This window comes from Nilaparvata lugens, chromosome 3 (assembly GCF_014356525.2).
Source record: "Nilaparvata lugens isolate BPH chromosome 3, ASM1435652v1, whole genome shotgun sequence".
Classification (NCBI taxonomy): Eukaryota; Metazoa; Arthropoda; class Insecta; order Hemiptera; family Delphacidae; genus Nilaparvata; species Nilaparvata lugens.
In genome coordinates, this window is record NC_052506.1 from 79858884 (window position 1) to 79874183 (window position 15300).

General features: G+C 33.3%; 1 protein-coding gene across 1 annotated transcript in view; it reads right to left on the bottom strand.

Moving 5' to 3' along the window:
* Positions 1-4510, bottom strand: part of LOC111052587 (protein sly1 homolog) — a 35832-nt gene extending 31322 nt beyond the window's left edge. Inside the window, exons 1-2 of the mRNA XM_022339318.2 lie at positions 4324-4510; positions 2501-2660 (exon numbers count right to left, since the gene is read on the bottom strand). Coding sequence (XP_022195010.1) covers positions 2501-2660; positions 4324-4351 — 188 coding nt within the window. The 5' untranslated portion in view covers positions 4352-4510. The remainder of the gene's footprint in view (positions 1-2500; positions 2661-4323) is intronic.
* Positions 4511-15300: the final 10790 nt, after the last annotated feature.

The following is a 15300-nucleotide window of genomic DNA, read 5'->3' on the forward strand; positions in this document are numbered from 1 at the left end:
AATGGTAGGCCATAGTGGAGTAGGCCAATTTCCACTCAAAAAACACTAAAAATGTAGAGGACACATTATAAGAAATTTTTATTGTACCTAACTATTGTATGTAATTGTGATTTATCTAATACTTTCTGTAATTGATGTAGTAGTTTTAGGTTTTTTGGGGAAATAAACATTTATTTATTTAATTGAATGTTAGATTTGATTTGAATGTACAAAGACACCCGAGTTGAAAACAACAGCTACAGTAACTTGTTAACTTTTTATGCACGATCTGAAACTTACATAAAATAATGTCAGTTATGCTGAAGAATACAGAACATGCAGTATTTCTTAGGGTGATGTCATACTAGGCCGGACGCTACACAATTGGACCCTAAGGGTAACCGTCCACTGGAACTGTATTCAACCGATCCGTTCGGCCGAATATGGTCGCCCATTGGAACCGTTTACTTCAGTCTAGTTGCCAATTATTGAATTAAAAACTATTATAGCTACCAAAATTTTTCATAAACAATGATTATATTGAGATTTTGAAAATTGAATAAACAAATATCCACTAAAATTAGTTATTCATTATTAAGCAGTCTTTGTTCACAGATTCCTTTGAACATCACAACGATGATATCTTTTGTCTCGAATATCCCACAATGGAACATGCTCTTGAACCAAACTTATCAACATTTCATTGTCCATAGTTACAACTTTATTAATCAGAACAACTTCAAAAAAACAAAAATTATCAAGCAATCTTTGTTTACAGATTCCTTTGAACATCACAACGATGATATATTTTGTCTCGCATACCCCAAAATGGAACATGCTCTTGAACCAAACTTATCAACATTTCATTGTCCATAGTTACAACTTAATAAAACAGAACAACTTTTAAAAAAACAAAAACAACAAGACTGTGGATCAATTTCAGGTTATGAACACTGTTTTGTCTCAGCTCGACTAGATAGTTCGGCCGGATAGAGCCTGAAAATCCCATTCAATTCGGATCGAAAAATTGATAGGCCGGAGACGGCCGTATGAACCTGTTGCAATGGACGAGCATCTATCCCTTTCTTTGTTGGGGGATCGTTCGGTCGCGTTCGGTAGTTTTCGGCCGATGCTAGTTCGGACGAAAACGGTTCTAGTGGATGGCCCACCTAATTGTACTGCGAATATGTCCGGATGCGTCCGGTGTGACATGGTTAACCTACTTCAATGCTAAAGCATTTCCACTCGGTTGGTGCGGACATTTTCTCCGTTCGTGTCCGGGCTGGTGTGACATCACACATGACACTCACTATTAAATGACTTTGAATGTCCCACCAGTCCTAACTGGAAGGCTACCAGTTAGGTTGACTGAATGAAACAGAAGAATGCATCATGTTTCATTACTGTCTAGTAAAGTACTATGATGAAGTAGAAATGGAATGAATCCCTACAACTACTACCATATATGATAGCAGGGATATAAATCCATACAACTATTAAGGCTGTGCAAAGGCTAGAAATAAACTTTCTACTGGTGATATTTTTCAAAGTTTTTCGATTTGTATATCATCAAGCTATCAAAATGAAAAAGTTTTCTCAGGAAAACATTTTTTTCGATCATTACTTTTTGAGATATGAGCGCCTGAAGTTTGAATTTTTGGGACAGAACATTTCAAATTCGGTAAGATATAAATCCATGAGATTTGAAGGATGGATTCTTCATGGTATTGTTGATCTAGTGAGACAAAAATTTTCTGAAAATATCAATTTTTGAAAAAGTTATTCAATTCACCAAAAATAACTAAACTAAAAGTTATTTTTGTTTATTATTAGCGTAATAATTTATATTTTATTAATATAATTTTTTGCTAATATTATTAGCATAATTTTTGGTTATATTTGGCATATCTCAAAAAGAAATATCACCAGTAGAAAGTTTATTTTTAGCCTTTGCACAGCCTTAATTATTGGGAGCGTGAATCCCTTAAATGATCAATAAATTGGTGTTTGTGTAGTTTGAAGAATTTAGAAAAATGATGCAATAGAGCAAGCTATAGGGAATACATTTTATTATTATTATTATTATTATTATAAATAAATTATTATTAGCGTATGGCTTTGAATGGTGGGGAGACCCAAGGGTAGTTGCACCTCGCCGTTTATAGTCCAAAGTTCCCTAATGGGAAACCGGACACTAAGGTTATAGTGAGCACAATACTTTAAATTTACACTTTTCACTTCAGTCTATATTTTATATCACTGTCCAATAAAAGTCTATGAAGAAGTAAAAATGGAATAAATTCCCTTTACTACTACCAAAGAAGATGACAAAATCATACAACTATGGCTTGATTAGATTGTGACATTGGTTTTGTTCTAGATTTGGGAAAATCAAATTGTCTCAGAGATCAGGAAAATAGCGAGTTCATCATCCTTGTAGAAATGAGTAGACTTGCAGCTCTGATTGTATGCATTTATTCATTGTCAATTTTCATAATTCAAGAACCCATAATTCACTTACACATGCAGGGTAACTCCAAGTTCTCTCAGCTCCTTGATGGAGATCAGAGGAGAAATGATGTCCTGTCCATAGCGGTCGTAGATCAGAATTTTCCAGACTGGCTCAGCCGACATCAATTTGGTTTGCGGCTGATTCAGATTGAGCATTTGCTTTAGAGCAGCTGTAAACAATATAAATTACATTAGTAGAGGATTACACTATGAATGAGAGGCAATTGATAAATATTTTGGAGAGAAATTGCGAAAAAAAATCTTCAAGGATATGATAGTCGTAGAAAATACTGTGAATTATCTGTACTGAAAATATTTCCCAACTAATCAACCGACCGGCAACGCCTACTCAAAGAGCGGTCAGGGGTTTCGAGTTCCAGTAGTGTTGTGGTGCAATTCCTTGAAGACGTCTCGAGACTCGCGGTTAATGCCATCACGGCTAGAGTACATAACCTACAGATTCGTTGATTCATAGATTTGACTCATTGGATTTTTATGTTGTATGAATTTTATGGTGACAGATGAATTAGAAGTGTTGGCTACTGTATATTGCTTTTACGATTCCTATCTAATGAATCATCGAATCTAATGGATTCATAATATTCTGTGCTCTAGCCGTGACTGCTCCAACCACACGTCTCGAGCCACCTGACCACACGTCTCGCAAGGCCTGCTTATAGCCGCGCGTCTCAAGACGCCTGACCACGCGTCTCGCAGGGCCTGCTTAAATAGCCGCGCATCTCAAGACGCCTGACCACGCGTCTCGCAAGGCCTGCTTAAATAGCCGCGCATCTCAAGACACCTGTAAAGAAATTGCACCTTTAGGGAGATATATGAGGGACATTTTTTCAACCTCCGAGCCCACTTCAACTCATCTGGCGGCAGCATTTTATAAAGAGGGTTTTGGTAGGCTGGTCCACGGGTATGACAATTGCCTCAACTTTCACGTCAATATGTTGAAGAATAATCATAAGTGTGAGCAACTTTTAGTGAAATAATAATTATCTTTCGGTATACAACCGTCTTATATTTTTGGCCAATCGAAAGTTGAAAAAATGACCCTCGAAGATATAAATCGAAAGTTGAAAAAATGACCCTCGAAGATATAAATTAATAAATTCCCAAGACCTCTGAAACTTGGTCAGGCGTCCACTCCCACTGTGCGCGTAGCTTTAGAACTCCAGAACTATATACATTGTCTTGGGCAAGCTCTGGTCATACTAGCTTACAAATACAAACACTTACAAAGCAATAGAGCAGAATCTTATGAGTGATCTGATTACGATTCAACGGTTGCTCAACATCTTCAGATGTCGTGGTTAAGTAGTAGAGTAGACATTACTATCCAAACTTCGACACGTCAACAAATGAAAGTCATTCTATTCTATTAAAATACTTCAAATACTTTTATGTGAAGAAACGGCTGCCTGTCTTGTTATTAACCTAATGTATTTCATAAGAACCTCACGTTACTTATAGCCAGATATTTCTAGATATATTTTGGTATTCCATGATTAAATAGCAAAACCCATGTTTTGTTTGTTCGAATTGACTCTATCCACAAGAAGAAACTCAAATTTGAATGCTCATGCTGTATTTACTGTCAACAAGCCAACGTAATGTTTTATTATTTCAGTTAAAATGCAATAATAACTCATAAATGTTGAATACCAATTAACCATTATTAATTTATAATAATCATTTTTCATGCAGCAATTGCTTTCCAGAGCTTAGTTCTAAAACTCAAGTCATAATAAATTCTTGATAACCTATCTTAATTTGGTAGTGACATAGTTTTTAAAAATTGCTATAAAAATACCAAAGTATACTAACCAATTTGTTTTTCGCGTATCGAGGTCATTTTTATGAGGGTTTATAACAATAAATTCAAGGAATGGTAGAAGAAAAATAATGACGTGTACTTTAAAACATTATTCTAAATAAACACAAAACAATCACAACTCGATAACTCCGGGAGTAAACTAACCTAACATTACAGCCGTCAGCCACATTATAAATGATCAGCTGACAGAGGCTAGCTCAAAAACCAGTGTTGCAACTCACACTATTAAAATCTTCCGTCAGTTATTTTGATTTGAATAGTCCAGTTTATTGTTATTCATAGTATTCGAATATAATAATACTTTGAAAAATCATATTTGTTAAAAAGGTTCACGGCGTAGACGGATACACTAACTCTATATCCTTATCGTGGCGGGCGCGAAATTTGAATCAGCGCAGTAAGTATGGGACGTATTTAACTTTTCTACTTACAATATTACCATTACATTCTTGAAACATTTTGCAAACTTGATGATATTTTTTAAATTGATTTGAATATAGCTTATTGAATTTGCGTGCACTTGCACATCAGTGCATTCAATGTGATGCATAATAATTTCATTTCATATCTTTCATCTTACTTACGGTATTACTTGTACCTCAGACCACAGAATACAAAATATAGCAGTTTTATAGAAGTTTTCTCTGCTCAGACCCATTAAGGTATGAACGTATGTGGAAGTGCACGCATAACCATGCATGCATTTATGAGAAAAAAATCTGTAAAGAGTCACGTGACTTATCTGTTGCTGCTCATTCACACTGTGCATCATCGATTTGAGCAAATGCCTACTTTTTCTGCAAGCATTGTATTTGATGTCTGAATAGATGAATAAATGAAGAATATGATTGTAAGGGTGGAGTAAGAACAAACAAGTTAATCCTTGTTCTGAGCAAAGATTGTTAAAAATATGGATAAAGCCAGTTAACCATCTTGATAATGATAGAGGGTAAGGGTAGAAGACCTAAAGACAGCTTCACCTTCAGGCCGAGCAAATTGAATTCACTTGGGTATTAACTACCAGCTTTATGCTCTTTATCAAATACCAATACTGAGAAATTCAATTCAATGATAGTAAAAAATATATAATATTAACTGATAGACTAATTTTAACTTTAGTTCTAGGAGCTTCAAGTATAATGCCTAGCTTGGCAATATATTTCACTGGTACTTACTTTCTGTGTCTGTATTTCCAACGAGCAATTTTAATGATCAAATGTATTCCATTAATAGATGAAAGTATTGAATAGTACCTTCTAAATGTAAAATAAAAATATGAAAGTCGAATAATTATTGTCTTCTTTTCAAGAAACTTCTGAATTAAATGCATTCGCTTTTTGTGCATCTATAACTAACTATACACCGTAATGATAATCGATAGTTCAATAATATCTATCAAAGGGGATATATTCTACTACCATTTAGTTTTTGTTGGTAATAATATCAATCCATTCATATTAAAACACATCATCAAGTACCCCCTACCCTTTATTTTTATTTTTTATTTTAAAACAAGGCTTGTTTCAACTCATCTTTTTTTATTTAAAAAAAAATGGCTTCAGATGAGTCGTGTTTTGGAAGACAAAAATACAAAGAGTACCGTACGGTATTGAAGATTTATATCATGTTTTAATAATTTCAAAGTAGCCTTATAAAGAGAAGTGATAATTTATATTAATAATGAATTAATAAGTTATTGAATGAATAAATTTCAATTTGAATTTTAAAAAACTTCAAGAACTTGAACAATTTTAAGAATTTAAACTTTAGAGTTTTTAGAATTTAAATTTTTAGAATTTCAAGAATTTAAACAGTTTTTTAAATTTTAAAAAACTTCAAGAACTTGAACAAAACTTAAACAATTTTTAAAAAGAAAAAAATTCTGGAATAATGATAATTCATTCAACTTTGTTCATTAACTTAATTATATCTAGGCATAATAGTATACAACAAAATTCACAGAAGAATTGATATCCAATAGCAATAGTTTATTTGTGGCAACCACACGTTGCCATATTGAACATGTTCCGGCCTTCTATCTATAGTAGGCTATGACTTCACCTAATAGAGAGGATTGTGCGAAATTACAACCTTTTCATGCAAGACAATATCTGACTGAATATTTTCAATGAAACAACGCTGCACCAACTGTGTTGACAAATTGTCCCTTGATAATTTTTATTTCATTGTAGAGTTTCATTGAGATTGAAATAATGATGTACGGTATTATATGTTGTCAGATTATTATAGTACATTGTAAAGTGTTCAATAGTTCCCTCTCAGATTGATCTAGTAGAATTATATTTCAAATTGTTTGTGCTTTTAAAATTAAGTAAGTTCATACCAAGTCAAAGCTAAGGCATGAAAAATAATATTGACTATATGCTGTTGGCTTATATATTTCTCACTGGTGAATAAAATTTTCAGGTAGCGTAATAGGAATAAAATGCAAGAATGACGTATAACAAAAGTAGCAATAACAAACAAGTAATTGTTCTTCTTAGTCTCCATCTTGGATGGGGAATGATTGAGGAACAAAAAGATATTCTCTCATGTACATAAAGGGAAGAGAAGACAAAATATACTCAATGAACATATTTATAAAAAAATAATATTTTCCACCTCAGACGTTTCCACTGTTATCCCACCTCTCATATGTGATATAAACTCTGTCATACAAACATTCCATTATAGATTATCCCTGAATTTCAGATTACCGAGGAATTATATTATTATAAATTACTAGCAAACAGAGAGAGTAGCATCCTTGATTTGACCCTAAATTGGGCTGGACCTTCCCTTGATTGTATTGGGCTTATTATTTTATCCGTTAACAGCAGAGCAATATTTTTGAACGGAGAAGCAGGGTTTGCACCCTGAACAGAATGGAATTTATAATTTTCACAGAAAGACAATACATCGTGTGGCGTCATAAAAATGAAACATGACCATTTGTACATTCATACAGATTTGGTGATTTCCATGACACCATGACAGTTCTTCATTCAACTTAACGAAACATTAAATTTTGTTTATTCATACAGATTTAGTGGTCTTTTTTCTTCAGGGCTACTTTTGATATGAATAAAAATCGCATTAGCGATGTTGTCGAAGCATGTTGTCTTGAAAAAATTCAGAAGGGTACTCAGATTTATATTTTCACTAGCTGGCCCGGCGAACTTCGTACCGCCAAATAGTTGAATGCATCTCATGACAAACTTCAGCTGGATGCACACCTGAGGAGGCGCGATGCGGCATTTTATTTATATAGATAATTTTCCAACTGCAAAATAAATAATTTACTAAAAATCAATTTTTTCTGAACACCGAAGATAGCACAATTATTTGAAACAAAGCAATGTCTTTAGATCATATAAGTTTTTATCCTGAGGCCGCACTGCTGGATGGTTACACACAGTACAGTCATTTTGTTTTTAGTCGGGGCGTTTAGAATAAAATACATGGCGGTTATAGAGCAGCTCACACTCTTGTTTATGACATTGAGAACAAATCAGCAAATGTCATAAAATTTGAACACACATTGTCAATGAAGACACTTTCACCCACGAACTTTGAAGGGCAGTGTGTGAAATTTGTTCTTAATGTTTTCAATGAGCATGTGGTTGAAGGGTTTTTGGCCATTGGAAGATTACATTCAATTGAGCACTGTGATTCAACAGCAGACTTCATCAAGTTCATTTCGAAGTGGTGGAGAATTGTGAATGTTAAAACTATGTTCAAAGACATACGTTTCAAAGATGACTTACAAATGCCTCTTGCTCCTCATCAAGAAAACTTCAAGTTTCTGGAAAAGTTTCTGGATTGGCTTGACGTTTGGAAGCAAAAAAATCTTCAAAAAAACAAATTGACAAAAGAGACACATGAAGCATTAAGTCACACCACTCACGCTCTTCTAGAATTGACAAATTATTATTGCATCAATGAGCTTAATTTCAATTATATTCTTCCTGGAAAAATTCAAACAGATGCACTAGAAGCACAATTTGGAAAGTATAGAACAATGGCAGGATCACAATACCTGATCTCGTTACGTCAGGTATTTGAGGTGGAATCAAAAATTCGACTGCAAAATCTACTTCCACTAACATTGAAATCCAGCAAATTTGGCAATATTCAAGTTGAATTGAGTGAAGAGGTGTTGAATAGTACAAATGATCCTTTAGATAAATCAGTGAGTGGATCAATTCCAAAAGTTTTAAAGACCTTGTCTTTGAAGATGAGGACTTTGCAAATATTGAAGACAATGTTTCAGTAATCACGTATTTAGCTGGCTATTGTGCAAGAGCGGTGTTAAAAAAGAACAAGTGTGATCACTGCCGTCAGTCTCTCGTCCTAGCTGACAAATCATTCATTTTTGAAGAACAGAACTCTGCAAACTATAGTATGATACAAAATATTGACAGAGGTGGATTATCATATCCTAAACCCGAAGTTGTGAATGCCATTATTTTGAATAACATTATAATTCAAAAATTGGTTGAGAAAACCAACGAAAAAGAGTTTCTCCAAGTTGAAGATCAACGGCAATTATCAATGCAACTCACAAAAAAATTGATAGATGAATATGGTTTATTCCAAAGAAGTCTAAATTGTGGAGTGCATAGCAGAGAATTGGTGCTAAATAGTCTTCTGAAGGCATCTACGAACATAATGCTCAAGAACTATGTGAAGATAAAGAACGATAATTTTTCAAAAAGTAAATTGAAAAAAGAAAGTTGAAAACTGTTCAACACTGAAAAGTTTTGATGAGTGAGAAATCGTGTAATAACTTTGGAAGAACTGTACATAAAGTGTGGGACAACAGTTTACATGAAGTGTGAAAGGACAGTGTAAGAGTGTGAAAGGAAAATGTAATTAAAGTTTGAAAGAACAGTGTAAATAATGTGTGGAATAACAGTGTGATAAGAGTGTGAAAGAACAGTGTAAATAAAGTGTGAAAGAACAGTGTAAATAGTGTGTAAAATAACAGTGTAATTGGAGTGTAGAAGATCAGTGTAAATAAAGTGCGAAAGAACTGTTAAACTGATGAATTAAAAAGTGAATGAAAGTTTTAGAACTGTCCATAACATCATAAGATGGAAAGGTTTTACCTAACTAGAAAACATTCTCATAATAGGTTTCTCTGTAACCACAGATTTATTGTCATCCAGGTCTTTGGGAGCCTCTTTTCTGAAAATGAGTTACCTCTGATTTGGTTTACCTTTGCATTATCTCTCCTTTGATTCTGATACAGGATGTTATTAGGTATATTATTTGGTTGTTATTAGGCTGTTATTTGGTTGAGATGAATTCATCAATATCTCTATCACTGAATCAAATATGTCTATTAACCATATTATTTATTATTATTTATTATTTATTTAATTACAATATGGGCGCATACAGGGCAAGCCCCAAAAATTGCTCCCCAATCAAAACAATAGAAAATACATCAATTTCTTAAAAATATATATTTTAACACAATAAATAAAATATACTCCTGAAAATAATAAAAATAACAAAAAAGCAAACTACAAAACTGAATAAAGTTATAAAACTAAGCGTGATAAACTAAAAAAAAAAAAAAATTAACTAATAAACTAAAAACTAATAAAATGAAATAAAAATAATAAAATGATAATCAAAATCTGAATAATATAATGCGAATTTAGATAAAATTAATTGAAAAAAAGAGATGCAAAAATAAAATCATTACTAATAAGAGGAAATTTATATAAATTTTATGAGAGATGAAGATGCTGATGATGATGATGATGATGATGATGCTGGAGATGATTCTGACAATGAAGATGATGATGATGACTATAGAGACCAGGGTGAAGAGAAAAGAAGATTCAAAAAAAAGATAATAACCTACATAGAATTACCGGCGGAAAGATGGTGGGTATAGGGCTGCACAAGCTTTCTTGAACTGCAAAGTTGACAAATGAAATGGATCAAGATGAGCTCCACAAAGATTAAAAAGACACATCATACGATTAACTGGAGAATTATAGTGATTATTGGTTCTGCACTGAGGAAGCTGGAACCTAAAACTGGAACGCCGAGCCACTTGGGGGACATAGATGGTAAGCGAAGAAAGAAGGTAAGAAGAATCAATCCTTCCATTTAAAAGATTATACAGGAATACAAGCAATCTGCAGTTACGCGATGCCCCAAGGGATTGCATTTGAAACATTACTCTCAGATCAGAAGTTGGGTAATTGAAAGGACAAACTGCATTGAAGTGTTTAAAGTACAAAAATCTTAAAAATTTATTCTGGATTTTCTCAATCTCCACACTCTGAGAAACTAGATAAGGATGCCACACCTCGGAGCAATAATTGAGCAAACTTTTAACAAGTGAGTTGTACAACAGAATAAGAACTGAAATTTCATTGAAATGAGAGCAAGTTCTGCGAATAAATCCTATTTGCTGGCACGCCTTGGAGCATAAATTCCTCAAATGAAAATGAAACTTAAGCTCAGAATCAAAATACACTCCAAGGTCCTTAAATTGATCAACACGCTTGACTACTAGATTATTGATAGTATAAACAGGAACCTGGGGGTCTCTCTGCCTTGTGAAAGTTACAGTAGCGCATTTATCAATGTTGATCTTCAGCTGGTTTTCACTGCACCAGCAAAATAAGCCATCCACATCACTCTGAAGCATTCGACAATCATCCTCCGACTCAATCACCTTGTAGATTTTTACATCATCGGCATAGAGAAGGCAAGAAGAATGCTTTAGGACTCCAGGCAAATCATTTATGAATAGCAGGAAGAGTAGAGGACCCAGATTAGAACCCTGCGGAACGCCTGACGAACTAGTATAGAATTTAGACTGGTTACCACCAAAAGAAACAGATTGAACTCGGTCAGACAGATACGAGGAGATAAGCCCAACACTTGGAATGGAAAATCCAAAGAGTGACAATTTATTGCACAACACCTTGTGGCTCAGAGTGTCAAAAGCTTTAGAAAAATCAGTGTACACAGTATCAACACGCAAACCCCTATCAAGATAGGCTGATACCTCACTTCGGAAATGCAACAAATTGGTGATAGTAGATCTCCCAGGCAAAAACCCATGCTGATGTTCAGTCAGTAATGGTTTAACATGACCAAAGATTCTCTTATAAATACATTTTTCAAAAACTTTAGCAAAACAGTTTATTATAGAAATGGGCCTGTAGTTATTGATAGCTTGTCTACTACCAGCTTTGAAAATTGGAATTACTTTGGCCTGCTTCCACAGATCTGGGAACGTAGATGTCTTTAGTGCTAAATTGAAAATGAATTTAAGTGGTTCCAAAAACAATTCACAGCAACCCTTGACAATATAAGGTGGGATACCATACAATGATGAGCTAGTATAAACTACTATGATTCTAGGAAGAATCAATCTACATGCTATGACGTCATTAATTAGTTGTGGGGCCTGATGTAGTAGTAGGTATTGGTAATACAGGGCCTGTATTACAGGACTTATAAATTAAAATTTACAATCCTGTAAAATAATTATGTTTCATAAAAATAATTCTACACTTGTAAAATCACCTGTAATATTCCTAATAATATTGTAATAATACCTGAAAATTGTTTATGAAACACAAACTTCTAAATTTTACACTTCTAATTTTTTTGACTTGTAACTTTTTTGAAACAGGCCCCAGCTCACAAATCTTCTCCCTTAAGGATTGAATGTAAACTTTGATGGACCGTAGGAAAGAATCCTGAAGTCGGATTATAAATTTGATAGGCCATAAACTTGGTCCTGAACATAACCAAAACAACTGAAAAAATCATCAAATTTGGTGCACACATAAAAAAGTTATTGAATGCCAAAATTTGAGGCTCGATTTTTATTTATATAGATTTAGTGGTTTCCATGACACCATGACAGTTTTTCATTGAAAATTTCATGATATGGATCAATATACCTAGAATACAATGTATTCTAGGTACCTTGATATGAATTGAAGCTCCAATCCTAATACGTTGAGATCCCTCGATTCTAGATATTACCAAAGAGAAACAATAGCATAAATTACGCTTTTGTTTCTCTATGATATTACTCTATCACTCTAATAGATATAACACTTTTATCATTGAACACCTTCTTCAGCTAATCCAACATCTACATCCCATAAATTCGTGTATATTTTATTGGTGTGAATGTATATTAACATTGGCGCGTTATCTGTGTGGTCTAATTGCGGGACCAGCGTAGCCTGCTCATATCTTTGAGTGCACACTGGTCCGATGAAATTAAAAATCAACACACAGCAGCCGGAAGTGGAGCAAAAACCGGAAGCGGAGAGCGATCAACGCGACCAGGAATTAGTTTTTGCAGCGTCGCTACGATATTTGCACAAGCGATTTATTTGCGGAGTGGACCGTCGAGATAGCGTCCGCTGATTTTTCGTCCCACTGCTTTCTGCGCGTCGCATCTTGCAAAATCTCCGAAAACAAACGGATGTCTGTAGTAAGCTTCAATTCAAACTGTCAGTATAGCCCGTAAGTGAAATCGATCATCACACATTCAACCCATGCTGACACTTTCTTACTAAACACTTTCTGCTGATAGTCAATGCTTCACTTTTTGTAACATGTTTTTCCTTTTCTCTCTAAAAATGACATTCATGTTATGAAGTCTGTGGAAATGATAGGAGCTCATTGTTACCTCTTTTCTTCCGTTTCCGCCGCCTTCTATAGTACAACATTAGCTGTGATTCAAGCTATCTTATTGGTATATCTGATCTAATATAAATTGTTGATTTTTGTCAATAATGATTAATTCTATTTCAAACTTAATATTATATTCATCGAGAATATATATTATTCATTCATGATGCAATAAAACATTTTTATGGTCAAGATTGAATATTCTGGTGAAATTGTTCATAGCCTGAAACGATTTGACAATATTTTTATCCCTTGAAAAGGATGGAGCTATCTCCTTCGTCTGATGGAAGACAAGGATAGCAAAATTATGTTAATCATTAATAAAACATTATCATAATTCAGTTATTGAGATTGAATTTGTGATCTTCTTCATAGCCTGAAATGATTTGACAATATTTATCCCTTGAAGAGGATGGAGCTATCTCCTTCGTCTGATGAAAGACAAGGATAGCAAACTAATGTTAATCATGTATTTATTTCGAGTTTTTCTCATCCATAAGAGGCTGATCATGAAATGTTTTTCACAATGTAAAATCCACTAGAGCAATAATATTGCTCTATACAACTTGTATGATATGTAAACATAATAAACATATATGTTTCATGTACAGTGACAGTTAAGTTGTAATCTATATGGTATTGTTGATGGACTGCAAATATATTGGTAATTTGATAAGTATAAGGAACTGGTAATTGGATAATTGGATATATTGGTAATTTTGTAGAATTAAACTTGGTATAGTAAGTAATTTTTCGTACTTTACATTCACATTATTTTGTGCTTCATTACTGTTTACATTATTTTATTGTACTGTGTAGTTAACTTGAAAAAATTCTTTCTGTTCCAATTTTGTGAATAGTTTAAGCAATAGTTTTGATCTTCAATTGTTGTTTAAGTTCATATTAATTGATAGATAGAAACTCGAGAATTGATTCATAAAACTGAATTCTTCAAATAATTGTTCAATGTGTAGCTAAGGTACAGATTGCACAGAATAGTATTTTGATTTCATTAATAAATAAATCTTATTATAAAAATAAATTACTTGGAAATTTTCCAAGTAAACTACACAATAGAACAAAATAAAGTAAAGTGTAGTGAAGCACAAATTAATGTAAATTTAAAGAACAAAAAATTACCATACGAAGTTTTATTCAACAGAATTATCAATAAACCCAAAACTTACGGTACCAAATTACCAACATTTGCAGTCCATCAACAATACCATATAGCTCGAAACTTGACTGTCACTGTACATGATAGAATAAATTAATAAATTTGACCTGAGCCAGCCAGGTCACTCGATATTATTATATTATTTATAAATCAGAATTAGTACCTAATGCTTGAAAAGCCACATTAAGATATTGAAATAATAGTGGAAAACGTTATATTACAAGAAAGTTATATCCAAGTTAAGAAAATGTGTATAATGCAAGTAGTAAAAATCTTTGAAATTGTTTGAATAAAGCTTTCATTTTGGTTTAATGCAATATCATATTATTGATAGCTATAACTTATCATACATTCATGTTCAATGGCTACAATATATTTGTAGATGGAAATCTCCAATATCAAAAACAATAAATTGTTACCGTAGTTATTTCTCATGAATTCATGAAACTGTTGTATCAGGAGTTCCTATATACCAGGTAGTATATAGGAGGTCCTGGTTGTATTCAAGGTACCTGTTGTATTCTAGGTACATTGGTTGTATTGATACAGCTGAAGAAAACTTTTCCAAATTTGGAAGAACTCAATATTATTTTTTTAAATGAAAATAAGTAGCCCTGAATTGATAGTTACATTATTTCAAGAAGATTTGGAAGAACTCATTAAGGGCCGTTTCCACAGTGAAAGCTTAAACTGAATTCAATCAGCTGTTGGCTTAAACTCAAAACGAATCACATTAAAACAAATGATACTTGATACGGATTTAACCCAGTTTAAGATGAAATTCAGTTTAAACTGTCACTGTACAAACGGCCCTATGTTGAGTTGAGTTAGCCACAACATGTGAAATAAAACATAATGAATTTTTATTATTAAACCAAAATCCCAATTTCCATCTGTAGACATGATGAATTCCTGCGTTTTATGCTACATAATTAAGGTTGTAATAATATAGGCAACTCTGGATAATATAAGCTTGACCAATATCATTTTTTCACAATTTCCCACTTTAATATTCTTAGTGATTTTAAACATTTACATTTCATGAGAAGATTGAAATCCCGTACAATTCAACAAAACTGATATTTTCTCCAAGTCTCAA